General features: G+C 43.7%; 1 protein-coding gene across 1 annotated transcript in view; it reads left to right on the top strand.

Annotated features, from left to right (window-relative positions):
- The window catches only part of TMEM229B (transmembrane protein 229B), a 34719-nt gene extending 24015 nt beyond the window's left edge, over positions 1–10704 (top strand). The window contains exon 3 of the mRNA XM_050898036.1: positions 9524–10704. Within this exon, the coding sequence (XP_050753993.1) occupies positions 9551–10054 (504 nt within the window). The 5' untranslated portion in view covers positions 9524–9550 and the 3' untranslated portion in view covers positions 10055–10704. The remainder of the gene's footprint in view (positions 1–9523) is intronic.
- Positions 10705–12669: the final 1965 nt, after the last annotated feature.

Here is a 12669-nt window from a genome sequence, read left to right as displayed (position 1 = left end):
CAATAGAGTACAAAAGTCACCACTAATTTATTTGCCCATACAATATATTTCAACTGCTGATTACGTACTTTGCAAGCCAGTGATGGCATGATTAATCCCCATAGTACGCTAATTGGTGGGGACTAGTGGGAGAAACTCTGGGAAACAGCTCAGAGGAGCTGCCTTTCCTAGCTGTAGGCATGGTTGCCTACTTGAGGATCTTGTCAGACACAGTGAGGTGGTCAGTAGGATTCTGAGATTTATCCTCTTCTCCCCTTTCTTTCCAGGATGTTTCTACCTCTGAGGACCTGTGTGAACTTGAAATTAAGAAGATGCGGTAGCCACCATCTTGGAGGCTCCACAAGGATTCCTTTGGTGAAAAAGAATAATTTAGCAATCTGAGACTGCTCAAGTTTTCTCCACCAGGGCTGTTAGGAGGAAACTTGAGGAATCACAGCCTGGTGAATAGCAGATAGCACTTGGAAGACCTGGTTCTTTCACATCTCAGCAGTAGTTTAATGTTAGGAAGGAAAATATATATATTGAGGAGGAAAAATTATTTTCTGTAGAATTGCTATCAAAAGACTTCCAAAAGGGGAAAGAGATAAGAAAATTTTTTATGACAGTCTCAGGCTGTGTTTCTGAAGATGCTTAAAAGTGTGCTCCCTCATGTTTCATCTGTCTTTATGCAGTGCCTTCTGCTTGCAAGGTTTAAACCTAACTCAGCTTAGACCAAGGTGGTAGGTTTCTTTATGGTCTGCAGCAGTTCTGTTCCTCCTAGATGAAGAGTGACTGTAGTTGCTAGCTGGAGGTGTTTACACTATCCAGTTACCTACTATCAGTTGAATACTGGGAGTTTATAAAGGCTTGTGCACTGGCGAAGAGTAATACAAGGAGAGGGAAATAGTTCTTTACAGTTGTGTATATGCAGCAAGAATTTCCAGTAAAAGAAGCAGCTAACTTTCTGAAATACTGCTTTGAGCTTTACCTGCAGCAAACTAGGAGAGACTGCCTTGGATCTGTCAACAGTTCTAATTTTTTTTTGTCTTTTTACACACACTGTTGTTCTTCACAAAGTGACTTGGATTGTGTCAGGGTATTAGCAGGCTAGGATTTTAGATACTCTTACTTCGCTGCCTTGATCATAATATTTTTCTCTGCCAAGCTTCATTTTCAATGTGAAATGTGTTTGGGTTTTTCGTCTTTTTTTTTTTTTTTGCTAAACCTGGCTTTCCTCCATTGCATGCTGATTCTGGCTTGTTTCTGCAGATTGTTCAGAAGAGCTGGGCTAAGCCTATTTATTTGTTACTGATACTGACCTCTGTGAGTTGTCCAAATCAATTTATTATTGTAGTGTTGGAGTGGACTGGTGTATTTGCTTTTCATTTTGCTTTGGAAAGAAGATGGGGGCATTTGCTAAGAAGAAAAAAAAACCCTTTTCAAAAAAGAACTGTCTGAATTTCCAAACAGCTTGAAGAAACCATGTAAGATGGGTGACACATGATGTCTTGACCTTAATGTTGTCTCTTCTTTACGTCTGTTGGCTCTCTAGTACAGTAGAAAGGATATTGGCTATGGCAAAATCTTGTAAACTCTCAGCATGTTCTCAGGATAAATTCTCTCTCTCCATTCATCATTCTGTTTTGGGCTGCTTTTTCCTGGTAAGCCATGATGTGCATTATGTTCTTTGAATGTCAGATTTGCTTCGTTCAGCTAATACAACATGTTAAGCTCAAGCTTTCAAAAACAGCCATGAATTTTGATTGCCACGGTACTTGAATGCACGGTTTGAAATGAAGCTGAAATGAATACAGCTCCCAGAAGCTTATGAGTCAGGCAGTTGCCCGTCAGGGAACTATGAGTGCTCAGACCTAGGCCTGAAGTCATGGGCTGTAAACTTGCGGCAGCTTTTGAAAAATTGGTTCTAGGAACTCAATTCTGCTCCCGCTGCAGAGAATGAAGTCAACCTGGACTTACTGTCCAGGTTAAGATAATGGTGAATCCTGCAATGAGCACCCAAAACTGGAGGGCGGCTAATACAGATTCTCAGGGCAGATTGTGCCCCCCGGACATGCCATCTCCTTGGGGGCAGACCCTCCATAGTGCTGGCTCCCTCCTCTGCAGTGTTAGTGGGAAGCTCTGCCCGCTCCTACAGCGGGGTCCTGGCTTCAAAGTCTCTGCTTTGTGCTGGGGCCGCTTCAGGGGCACTTGGGCCCTTGCTGGACACTTGCTTGTTTGAGAGCTGTAGTATCAGCAAATGTTGGGGACTTGGGGCAGTTTTTCCAAACAGAGGAGGGCAGCAGGTAAGGCACAGGAGTCTTCTAGCAACAGGCTTGGAGAAGGACGTGACCTTACCTGAAAGAGATGCTGGGGAGATTCGGTGATAATACTTCTAGGTGCCGAGTTTGGACTCAGTCATTTTTCACAGATTTGTCTTGCACATCTGCTGCTTGCTTGACTCTTGACGGGTCTTAACTTCTGTCAGGAACATAGGAAACATCCCTCTTGGTCGCTGTAAGTAAAGAGCTGCTGCCTTAATTTGTTCTCAGGTTGGAGTGGTCACTGTGGGCTAAGGTGTGTTTGAGTAACATGATGCTATGTGTGAGGCAGGGCATGGGAAGTCTCAGCTTCTGCACTTCTATTGCCATTCATGAGATCACATTAGTCAGAAAACTGTTCTTTAAACTAACAGTGTCTTAGTGTTTTCTCTTTGTTCTCTGAACAGCTCCCCCTCTACACTCCCTCCCAAGAAAACCCTACCTTTCTCCTTCCCATTGTGAAATGGTGCCTTCTGGGCAGCCCACACACAGGCATTTCCAGTAAGAACTACACTTCCCCATCCCTTTGGCTTAGCCTGGTAATTGGATTAATTTAATCTCCTTTTGTCGTCATTCTTTTTTACTGTATCCCAGTTCTCTTTGGAACAGATTTGAAAGATAGGCAGAGATCAGAGGCTGCCAGCAGGTACAGAGTGAACCAGGCAAGGTAACGAGGAGTGGCAGGGAAATGATGTGCCTTCTAAGGGAAAGGAGCTAGAGACGAAAATGAGGGGAAAATGCAGATTGGAAATGGGCTGTGCTTTCTTACTCACAATACATGGCGGTGTGGGTAGAACTCAGAGGAAGGGAGACAATGTGCATCCAGATGGAGGTGGAGTACAGAGAGAGATGCAGCAAAACCAGATGATTAATACATTCAGAACTGACCAAAATCCCAGGACTCCAGATCTATCCTGAAAGCGCTAAGAGTAAGGAATGGACATCAAGTCTGTATTTGGAGACATCTGTCTGTGGCATGCTTTTAGCGTCATTGCAGGGCTTGATTAAGCGATCTGCTGGAACTATTCCACACTTCAGTACAGTCGAAATTCTATTTTCTGAGCCGCAGTTAATTGAGGCTCTCAGGTACCTGAAGGATGAATATCTCCTCAGAGTTATGACTTCAGCACATAAGTACCACTAAGACTTTACTGCATAAATCTTTAAACACTGATGAACTAATGTCTTGGGGCCAAATCCAGCACCAGTGTTCTGTAAATCTTTATTCCTAATGGTTTGTGTAAGATTTATATGAAAATGTTGAAGCCAGATTTGCAGCACATTCATTGAATGCTGTCCATGGTTGCAAAGGTGTGCCCATTTGGCGTTTACTCACAGGGAAAATACAAAATAAGAGAGGAAGAGTTATATTTTAAAAGGTATTGCCCAAAAAGGCATATCAATTTTTATCAACACATCCTTGTATCTACTCCACTCTTGGTTAAAGCAGAAAAGCAATACACGTCTGATTCTCCCAGTCTGAAGGAAGAACACAGGAGCTACAATGATGTGCCAATGAAAGTAGTTAAAAAAGTAATGAAGAACGGTTACTTTTATGTAAGTACTGTTTGGGTAAGAAGGGTCTGAGGAAGGAGAATATCATAAGCAGTAGAGCTTACGGTCAGGGAGCGGCAGGTGCCCTCTACTTCAGAGTTGTCTGCTGCTCGCAGTCCTGTTGTTTGGAGGGACTGAAGTATCCTACTGTCACGGAAAGAGTCATGCGCTTCACTTGTAAGAGAGAAGCAGCAATATGTTTATTGATATAAAACAGCGATTTAACAAAGTTTGATAGTAAATGCGACAGTGGTTTAACAAGATTTGATGGCAAGGTACACTTGAGTATTTACTGCATAGAGGACAGGGTCAGACAAAAGTGTCAGGGAGACCCTCCCGTTGAGTCATGAGGTTCAGAAGGGACCCCCTTGGGTTCTAAACTCCTTCCCAGAGAGGAGTCTAGGTGCAGCTGGATCCAGACTTAGTCCCATACTTGGTCAACAGTTTATGTCTAAACGATTATATATGTGCAATCAATCCTTTATATCAGTTAGGTAAGATTTCAAAGTTTCAGCGCTCTTACTCCCAATTCACTTACCAAGTGTCTGATGTGATAAGGATTCTCTCAGCCTCGAGGAGTAACCTTGAGAGGCCTCCCTACTCAAGGGGAGATCCTGGCGTGCAGCCCGCTGCCGTGCAGGAGAGCTCAGTGTGCCCTGGGCTGTCCACTATTTATGGAGTAAGATGATTGACTTACAGTCGTATTTGCATACCAGCCATATTTCGGTTGGCACATGCTCAACTAGCCCTTGGCTATTGTGTTGTTATCTGTCTCCCCCGAATCCACTTTGAGCTGGATGCAGCCTTCACGACCAGACGCCACTGGTGGTTATCACTTGAGCAGGGTTACGAGAAATAAAGGTCAGGTTGCGGGGGGGGAAGCACATTGTCCCACTTACTACATCTGTGCCGCCTCTGTCTGCAGTTACTCTTTCAAATTAAAAAGTAATTATGAAAAGTAACATAGGGTTATAGATGTATCTAAGGCATTTCTTAGAAATATGAACATGCATGTTATAAAACTAAATATTAATAAATACTTAAAATATGAATTTGTAAAATAACACTGTGCCCTAATTTTTTAACTGGCAGAAACAACCGGGCACTAAGAATAAGGAACTTCCTGCAGTAGTTCAAGTTCACCTGCGCTGAATCAAGTAGCTGACAGAATTTATAGCCTCAGGCCATCACTAAGCAAGGGAATTGTCTCATGGAGGTTTTTTGTTTGTGTTTTTCTTTTATTAGCACTTCAGAGTTAATTCAGAGTATCTTGACGAGGTCTCATTATACCCATCCAGAGGCTGTGAGTCTAAATAATTCTGCTGGAGTAGAGGGAACAGAGACAATCTGTGAGAGACTTTTTGAAGCACAGTTTGGCTTGGTAGCAGGGAAACAGGCAGAAAACCACTGCAAAGGAGAGCTTTGAAAAAAATGAACCAGGCAGTGCTCAAGAACTTAATCAGGCATGAATATGACATGCACTGATGTCTCCCCTGCAGTGCTTGTGTGTGACAAATCTGCCATTACTTCTTGGTCTACCATCAACCCATTTTCCGATCACTCGCCTCTTGCCTGCCCGGGCTGCGTCACCTGCAAAACCGAATGCGGGTATGGAAGTGCTCCTCTTGCACAGAAGGGTCTTGCACGTGAAGTGAGGCAGTCTGGGATTTATATCCTTTCTCCTTATTTGGCCTGGTGCATCAGGTTTATCTGTATCTTACCTCAACCTAGGGGATGATTAATATCCATTTCAGAGTTGATATTCTAAAATATAAAAGTATAATCTTCGTGGTGTTACAATATTATTTTCTTGCAGCCCTAAGTCAAGAGTCCTGCCCTGATCCTCTGAACCAGATTTCTGTAGAGAAGCACAGTCCTTCATACACTTCCCCCTGTTAGGCTTGTGCTTGTTCACTGTAGGTGGAGGGCCTCTTGGCCCCTGTGTTGCCAGCAGCGTTATCCACACAGGCAAGGCAGTTGGGGAAAGGCCTGTGTGTTCCTCCAAGGCCCATGTGTGGTTTCCATAGACTTGCCTTTTTTCTTCTATCAGCAAGCTGGAAAAGAAGGTCCTACTGGAGAAACAGGGAAAATTTCTGTGCTGGCTTAGCTCAGGCTTCCTAATAACATTGTATTAGCAGAACTATTTCTACTTTAGCTCCTTGAAATATAATTTGCTGATGATGGAAAGCATTTTCACAGCTTTGAATTTAGAAGCTCCCTGTTTTCCACAAAACAACACAGTGTGACCAGCCTCAGTACAAGCATGGCCATCCATGTGCAGTCTTCATGACTTGTTTGCTCTCTGCTGAGACAGTTGTGTAGGTGGCAGCTGTGTTTCTGGTTTTCAGGATGCCGCTGCCCATCCCACTGTAACCACCTCAGTGATGAGTGTCATTTGTTTTCCTCAGGAGACTGAATAGCTATCATATGTTCAGAGCTTTTTGGTCTCTATTACTGTCACTCCATTAAAAGTCTTGCATCACCAAGTTCAATTATCTACTTGAGGCTTTTCACAAATCTGCATCTCTTACTGAATCCAGTCTTGGCCTTCTGTTTGGATGCTTCTCCCACTAATGTCCTGCAACTACTTTTCAGCTTGATCCTTTTATCATTAATTGCTGCCCAATAAAACAATACTTTTCTCCTTCATTTCCCTCTTGAGACCTTCTTGTTCTGTATTGCCTACCAGGCACCAGCCAATTTGGTATGGCTGGGAAATAAGATGCTTGGGAACAGCTGCAATTTTAATTGTTTTGTAAATGCTCAAGTGACTTGTAACCATTACATTGTACAGTCCCCAGCTTGTGCAATGATGTGCTGTAGCTTGTTGTAGTCTCCCTAGGTGTCCTCCATTCCCTTCTATGTCTTACTGTGTACTTCTTGTTTTATTTTGAATGAAATATTTTACAGGAGGAGCTGTGATTTATGGATTTGCTTAGTGCCTAGCACAGTGGAACCAGTTTATGTTTGGGCTACCACAGTTCGGCATCTGCCCTGTCTTGGGATGCTCTTAATCAGCCGGCAGCCTGTGAGGACTCTTTCAAGCATATGATAAGAAGGACGTTCCCATCGAGGTTGGGCTGACTGGGCACGTGGCAGTAGAAGGCAAATACTGAGACAGTGTCAGTGCATTGATGCTTGTCTCCTTGCAGTTGTGGTAAAAGGCTCAGGATTCAAAAGAAGTCAACAGTGGTCTTTGCAATGGGTTAACTTGTATTGTAGATGTTGTCCCAGACCTGGTCTAGATTCAGTTATTAGACTTCTAGTGTAGTAACTAGATATTTTGCAAAGTGTAAAAAATAAACAGAGAATAAATAGATAATTATTAAGTACGTGGTATAGAACCAGGAAAGAGAAATATTCATTGCATAGAGGAAATAGTGTGGGGTAGAACAGGACGTGGCTTGTTGGATATGTTTCTGTGAGTCTTTGGCTTTGGTGGGCAGGTGTAAGGCAACAGAAATAATTGGTGAGGGGATCCTTGGAATAAGAAGGGAGGGACTGAGAGGGAAGGACCTTCTGCCCATTTCATCCAACTTTGTGAAGAGATTTTAAAAATTACAAGGAAAACCTTACAGACAGTACTGCATGCTGTGGATGCTCCTAGCTAACAGTTCAAATACATTTCATGTGAAGCTGTAGAGGGAAGTGCAAGGACTAAGGACCACAAGTGGAAAAGCTTAGAAAGGCTTATTGAAAAGAGAGGAAAACCATACAATCCCTTGGCAGCTTAGTAAAAACTTTACAATCATTTTCTTCCCTGGAGAATGACATTCCGTATTTCCTCCGTGCCTTACCTAGCAATAGGTATGACTTCTAAGGCCTACGCATATTGTGATGTCTGTCTCCTCAGATATAAAAATTTCTCCCTTCCTGCTGCAGCCATATATCCCCATTCTGACAAAAGATACCTACAGTCCATTTCCTTCTTACTGCTTCCCTTACTCCTGTACCTCTGACTGTTGATTTGTTCTTGAAATTATGCGAGAATGGAGGAATGATACAAGGATTCAAACTCCTAAGCTTATCAACTGTGCTGGCAAAGTACATTGACAGACTTTCATTCTCCTCCGAGAGAAAGCTTGTGGTGCCCTTACACATCAGCTTCTTGTGGACTGCGTGGAGATATACCCCCTGCATATTTCTCGTGTGCCACCTCCACTGCTGTCTTGCAGCGTCTCTTGGGACTGAACTGTTAGGAGACATGAGGTTGTTTGGGTGTCCATTTAAGAGACGAGTGAACAGGTCATGGATACAGCTCTGTCCTTTCCACTTTCAATATTGCCCTGTGAATATTCTGTATATCTTCTTTATGTTCATTATTATAGTTCCTTTTTCCTTATAAACGTTTCTCTTCTGTCAGCTCCTATCAGAATTTCAGTCACACTGCATGTTAATACTTTGTTCAGAGAGGCACTGCGTTTACAGGGCAGGACAGGAACAGTCTCTTTCCAGATGGCATTGGAATGACTGCACGTAAGGTTAGTGTGGTCCTTTCCTAGTACCTTGTGCCACAGAACTGACAAGTGCAGAGCAAAGAAGTTAAATAGTGCCTGATGAAGAGTCAAGAGAAACCCAACTTGAAAGAGTAAGTTTCTAAGAATGAAAGGTCAAATTCACCCTGTGTAAATCTGTAAGGTTTCAGTAAAATTATGCTTAAAATCAGCTTGGGCCAGTGACTGTAGCGTGGCAGAGCAATGCTTAGGACCTTGTAAATCTCTACAAAAAGTGTAAAAACTAGTTGTGCTGAAACAGTTCAGTGATAAGCAAATAGTGCCCTTTCAAAACCTCTTCACCAAGTTTCTTCCTGTAGAGACAATTAGAGTTTGTTCTCCTTTCCTATTTATCATGACTAACCACCTCTCTCTATGCTCAGCTGTTCCTTTTTATTCTCCTCCTTTGTGTTTTGCTGTCCTGAAGCCAAATCTGAATGAATTTCAATGGCTCTCTTGTGCTTTTTGACTTAGTATCGGGCAGTGTGACACCATAAGAAAATTATTTTCCAAATCCTAGCCATACAATGCATGAGTTCTTTAACAGAAGAAATAACAGTTCAGCTGAATAATGGGTGCAAGGTATGGTGTCTGAAAGTGTAAAACCTCTGAAATTTTCTCCTCCAGTTCCCTTTCCATAGCTCCCATCAAAGCTCAGTTTTTCACTACAGTAAACATTTTGGGTATAGAGATTGTAGGTGACAGCTGGAAGGGCCCAGGTTTTCAATGCTGTGTTCATCTAATCTATTCCATATTAGAATCAGAAAAGTAGGGCACAGTGCTGTTTCTTGAAAAGAGCAAAAAGGTGATGTGCGCTCGTTGTGAGATGACTGTATTTTTCTTCTGACTTGCAACCAGTAAGTTCTTTGGCAGCCTCACCCCTGGCAAAGCCCTTGTACCTGTCAGCTCCCTCCTTATCACCAATGCAATACCAACTGCATCCTGCTCCTCAGGCAGAGCAGTATACGCTGTCCGGGCCCATTCTGAGCCTCGGAGCCCGGTAAGGTGCCGCCTTTCCCCAGGACTTAAAATTTGCTGTGGTAAAGACGAGACGATTTAAAATTCACTTCTTTGTCAGGTTTGTCCTTTGTGGATGTTACAAGTTTGTGTGTGTTGCCACCTGGGGGATAAGGACTTGTGACATCCTTGTTGACTCCTCTCTCTCTCTCTTCATTTCAGAGTGCTTGCTGGGTTGTGCGCAGAAGAATGGCTGCGGCAGAACCTCTGACTGCTTTCTCCCGATGGTACCTCTACGCTATTCATGGCTATTTCTGTGAGGTGATGTTCACAGCTGCCTGGGAGTTTGTGGTCAACTTTAACTGGAAGTTCCCAGGTGTTACCAGTGTGTGGGCGCTCTTCATCTATGGCACCTCCATCCTTATTGTGGAGAAGATGTATCTATATCTCAAAGACAAGTGTAACATTTTAGTGCGCTGCTTCATTTACACACTTTGGACATACCTCTGGGAGTTCACCACCGGCCTCATCCTACGTCAGTTCAATGCCTGCCCATGGGACTATTCCCAGTTTGATTTTGACTTCATGGGCCTGATCACCCTGGAGTATGCCATCCCATGGTTTTGTGCTTCTTTCATCATGGAGCAGCTGGTGATCAGAAACACCCTGCGCTTACGATTTGATGAGACTGCCGAGCCGGGGGCCCCCACCGTCCCCGTTGCCTTGGCCAATGGCCATGTGAAGACTGATTGAGCAGTGACTAAGAACCACACTTAGCAATCTGAGAGAGCCCAGACCTCTACCACGGACTGTCAGCTCTGGCTCTGAGGTACTGCTCCTTGCTGTATGATAAGATTCATAAACCCCGTTTTTCTAATGGGGGTGTGCATGGGATATACCAGAAAAAAATGGAACCAATAGATTTTCTATGGATTTTACTCTTTGGGCTCCAAGGACCAATATCAGTTACTTGTTAGTTAGGTGATTTCTGATTTTAACTTATTACAGATGAAAGCAGTCCTTTTGCTTACACTTTTATGTGGAGAAAGAAGAAAAAGAAATGCTACGGTGGAAATGCATCCAAAAAGAAAAAAACCTAATTAGTGGATGGGCATGGACATGCCAGCTAAGTTAGTGATTGGCTTACTCCATTAGGCAATATTCAGGTGCTTGCTTGCAACCAATACCTCCCGTGGGACCTGAGATGCTGCAGGAACAAGGAAAATCCATCTGCTGTTGAGAAGAACCTAAGACTGGCAGTCTGCTGGCGAGGTAGATGGTGTTCCCCTCGCGAGGTCCCATTGGCCTCTCCCCAGGTTCTTTGTTGCACCGTGAATAATCTGGTGCTGGACATCTTGCTGAATTTATACAGATCTTGTACTTTTTGAAATCTCAGTCCTGATACTCACTAGAAATTTTTTTCCTTTTTTTCTTTTTTTTTTTTTTTTTTTTTTTTTTAATAAAGGCCTGTTTTGCCGAGTGAATTTTACCATAATCTGTGCAATCTGAATCTTGGCAAAAGGCACAAGAAATAGCGTAAGTCTTCCCATCTCCTCTGTCCCCCCAAAGCAGACCTTGCTTGAGGGTCTGCTGCAGATTCCAGCTCCCATGTCAGCCATGCAAACCTTGTAGAAACTGTACAGGCCACAAGAGTTTTCTGCCTTCCTTCCCAGGGATTCCTCTGTTTCTGGTGATGACGATGACTTAGTCTGGCTGCAACCCATTGTATTTGAAGGTCAAAACCTTCATGTGGCTAATGTGGTATCCAGGATTTGGTCCTCTGGCACTGACTCTCACCTTCCTTCAGCACTGGCAGGTCTTGGCTCAGTTCTGCCCAGTGATCTCCTCAGTGTGTCAAGGGGATTTGCTTTTTCTTCCCAAATTCTGCTTTAAATAACTACAACCATATTGTCATGACAATAATTGGAGGCAACAAGAGATATGCCATGCTGCCTGATACATTATTAAAAAAAACAAAAGCAAAAAAACTCCTCTGTGAAGAGCACTTCTTCATGCTCTGCCTGAGTGAGGCTTTGAGTTAGGGTGCGAGAGCAGCAGTAGAGAGGTGGAGCAGGAGGGAGTGCTGTGGCTCCATTGTAGAACTACCTGCACCGGGGACAGCTTGAAATTTAACCTATTGGGGACATTTGAGGAGTACAGGGAAAGTTGCAGTGCAGGGAAAGTGCTTGATAGTGGCAGCCACAGGTTCATAATTCGCTCTGGCAAGTCTTGGCTTTTGAAGTTAGCAACAAACATGGAGCTTCCAGCTGTCAGATGTATCTCACCCCTAACTGGTTTATGGGGAAGGTTTGCTGTAGTTGCCCTGTAGGGCCAGATTAATTTTAGGTGTTCTTCCACCATAGTCAACAGAGCTGCACCAGGGATCAGTTCGGCTTGAAATGCAAATGTGTTGTAGGATTCCACTCTTGTATTGGAAATGGCTGGGCTATTTCTGTGTGGGTCTCCTGTCCCTGGTAGGGAGTTCTCAGCTGTGAACCTGCTCCTTGCCCTGGGACATGCATTCCTGAGGGGAAAAGCACTCCTGGCCCTGTGAGGGGAATTGTTTGTTGGTTCTGCTCTTATGAAGGCAGTGTTAATCCTTTTTTGTATCACACAGAGTGCAATTATTTTATTCCTCCCCTCCCCCTTTTCATATGGCATCCGTTGCTGGCAATGGACGCATGAAAACACTGGCGGCAAGGAGTTAGTCAAATCTGCCCTGGGGTATACGATGTCTCCTGAAGCACCCAGAATACTTAGGTGGGTATTTAGAGTCCCCTTTTTATAGTTCATTAAATTAAAAGAGAACAAACACTGAACAGATTTTTTTTTTTTTTTCCATGCTGTGATGCCAGTATTATGAAATCAGAGGAACAATATGTAGTTTTATCAGCCTTGATGGTCTCGGGCGTGTAGACCCAGGCAAAATAGTCACCTGACACTGTACATGGGAAAGAAAAAGGGATGAGATTTGTACATGGGGTAATGTAGATGAGCTCTACTGGACCAGAACAAGAATTGCAAGGTGCAGGTGCGAGTTGGGATCTCCCCATTTTGGCCCTGGTTCTGTCAGGGTCACTAAATGCGGTGTCTAAAGCTGGGTTGTCCTCTTACAGCATAGCTTAAGTGTCATCTCGTGCTGCTTCTTACACCACCCCTGCATCATCTGAAACCCACAGCTTCATAGAAACATCCTTAGGATCCCCGCTTTCTCCTTAGCTGTTAGAGAATTTTAAAAAGGTTAAAAGGAGTTAGCAACGTGGTTTGGTGACTCCTAGCTGCAGCTGGGACTGGGGGAGGAGGAGGCGGCTGTCCACAGAGCTAACCTGGTGCACAATAAGAGTCATATGTCTTGACTTCGGAGGGTC

This window comes from Gymnogyps californianus, chromosome 5, assembly GCF_018139145.2.
Source record: "Gymnogyps californianus isolate 813 chromosome 5, ASM1813914v2, whole genome shotgun sequence".
NCBI lineage: Eukaryota > Metazoa > Chordata > Aves > Accipitriformes > Cathartidae > Gymnogyps > Gymnogyps californianus.
Note: the sequence above shows the minus strand (reverse complement) of the source record. Positions and strands in the feature narration are given on the sequence as shown.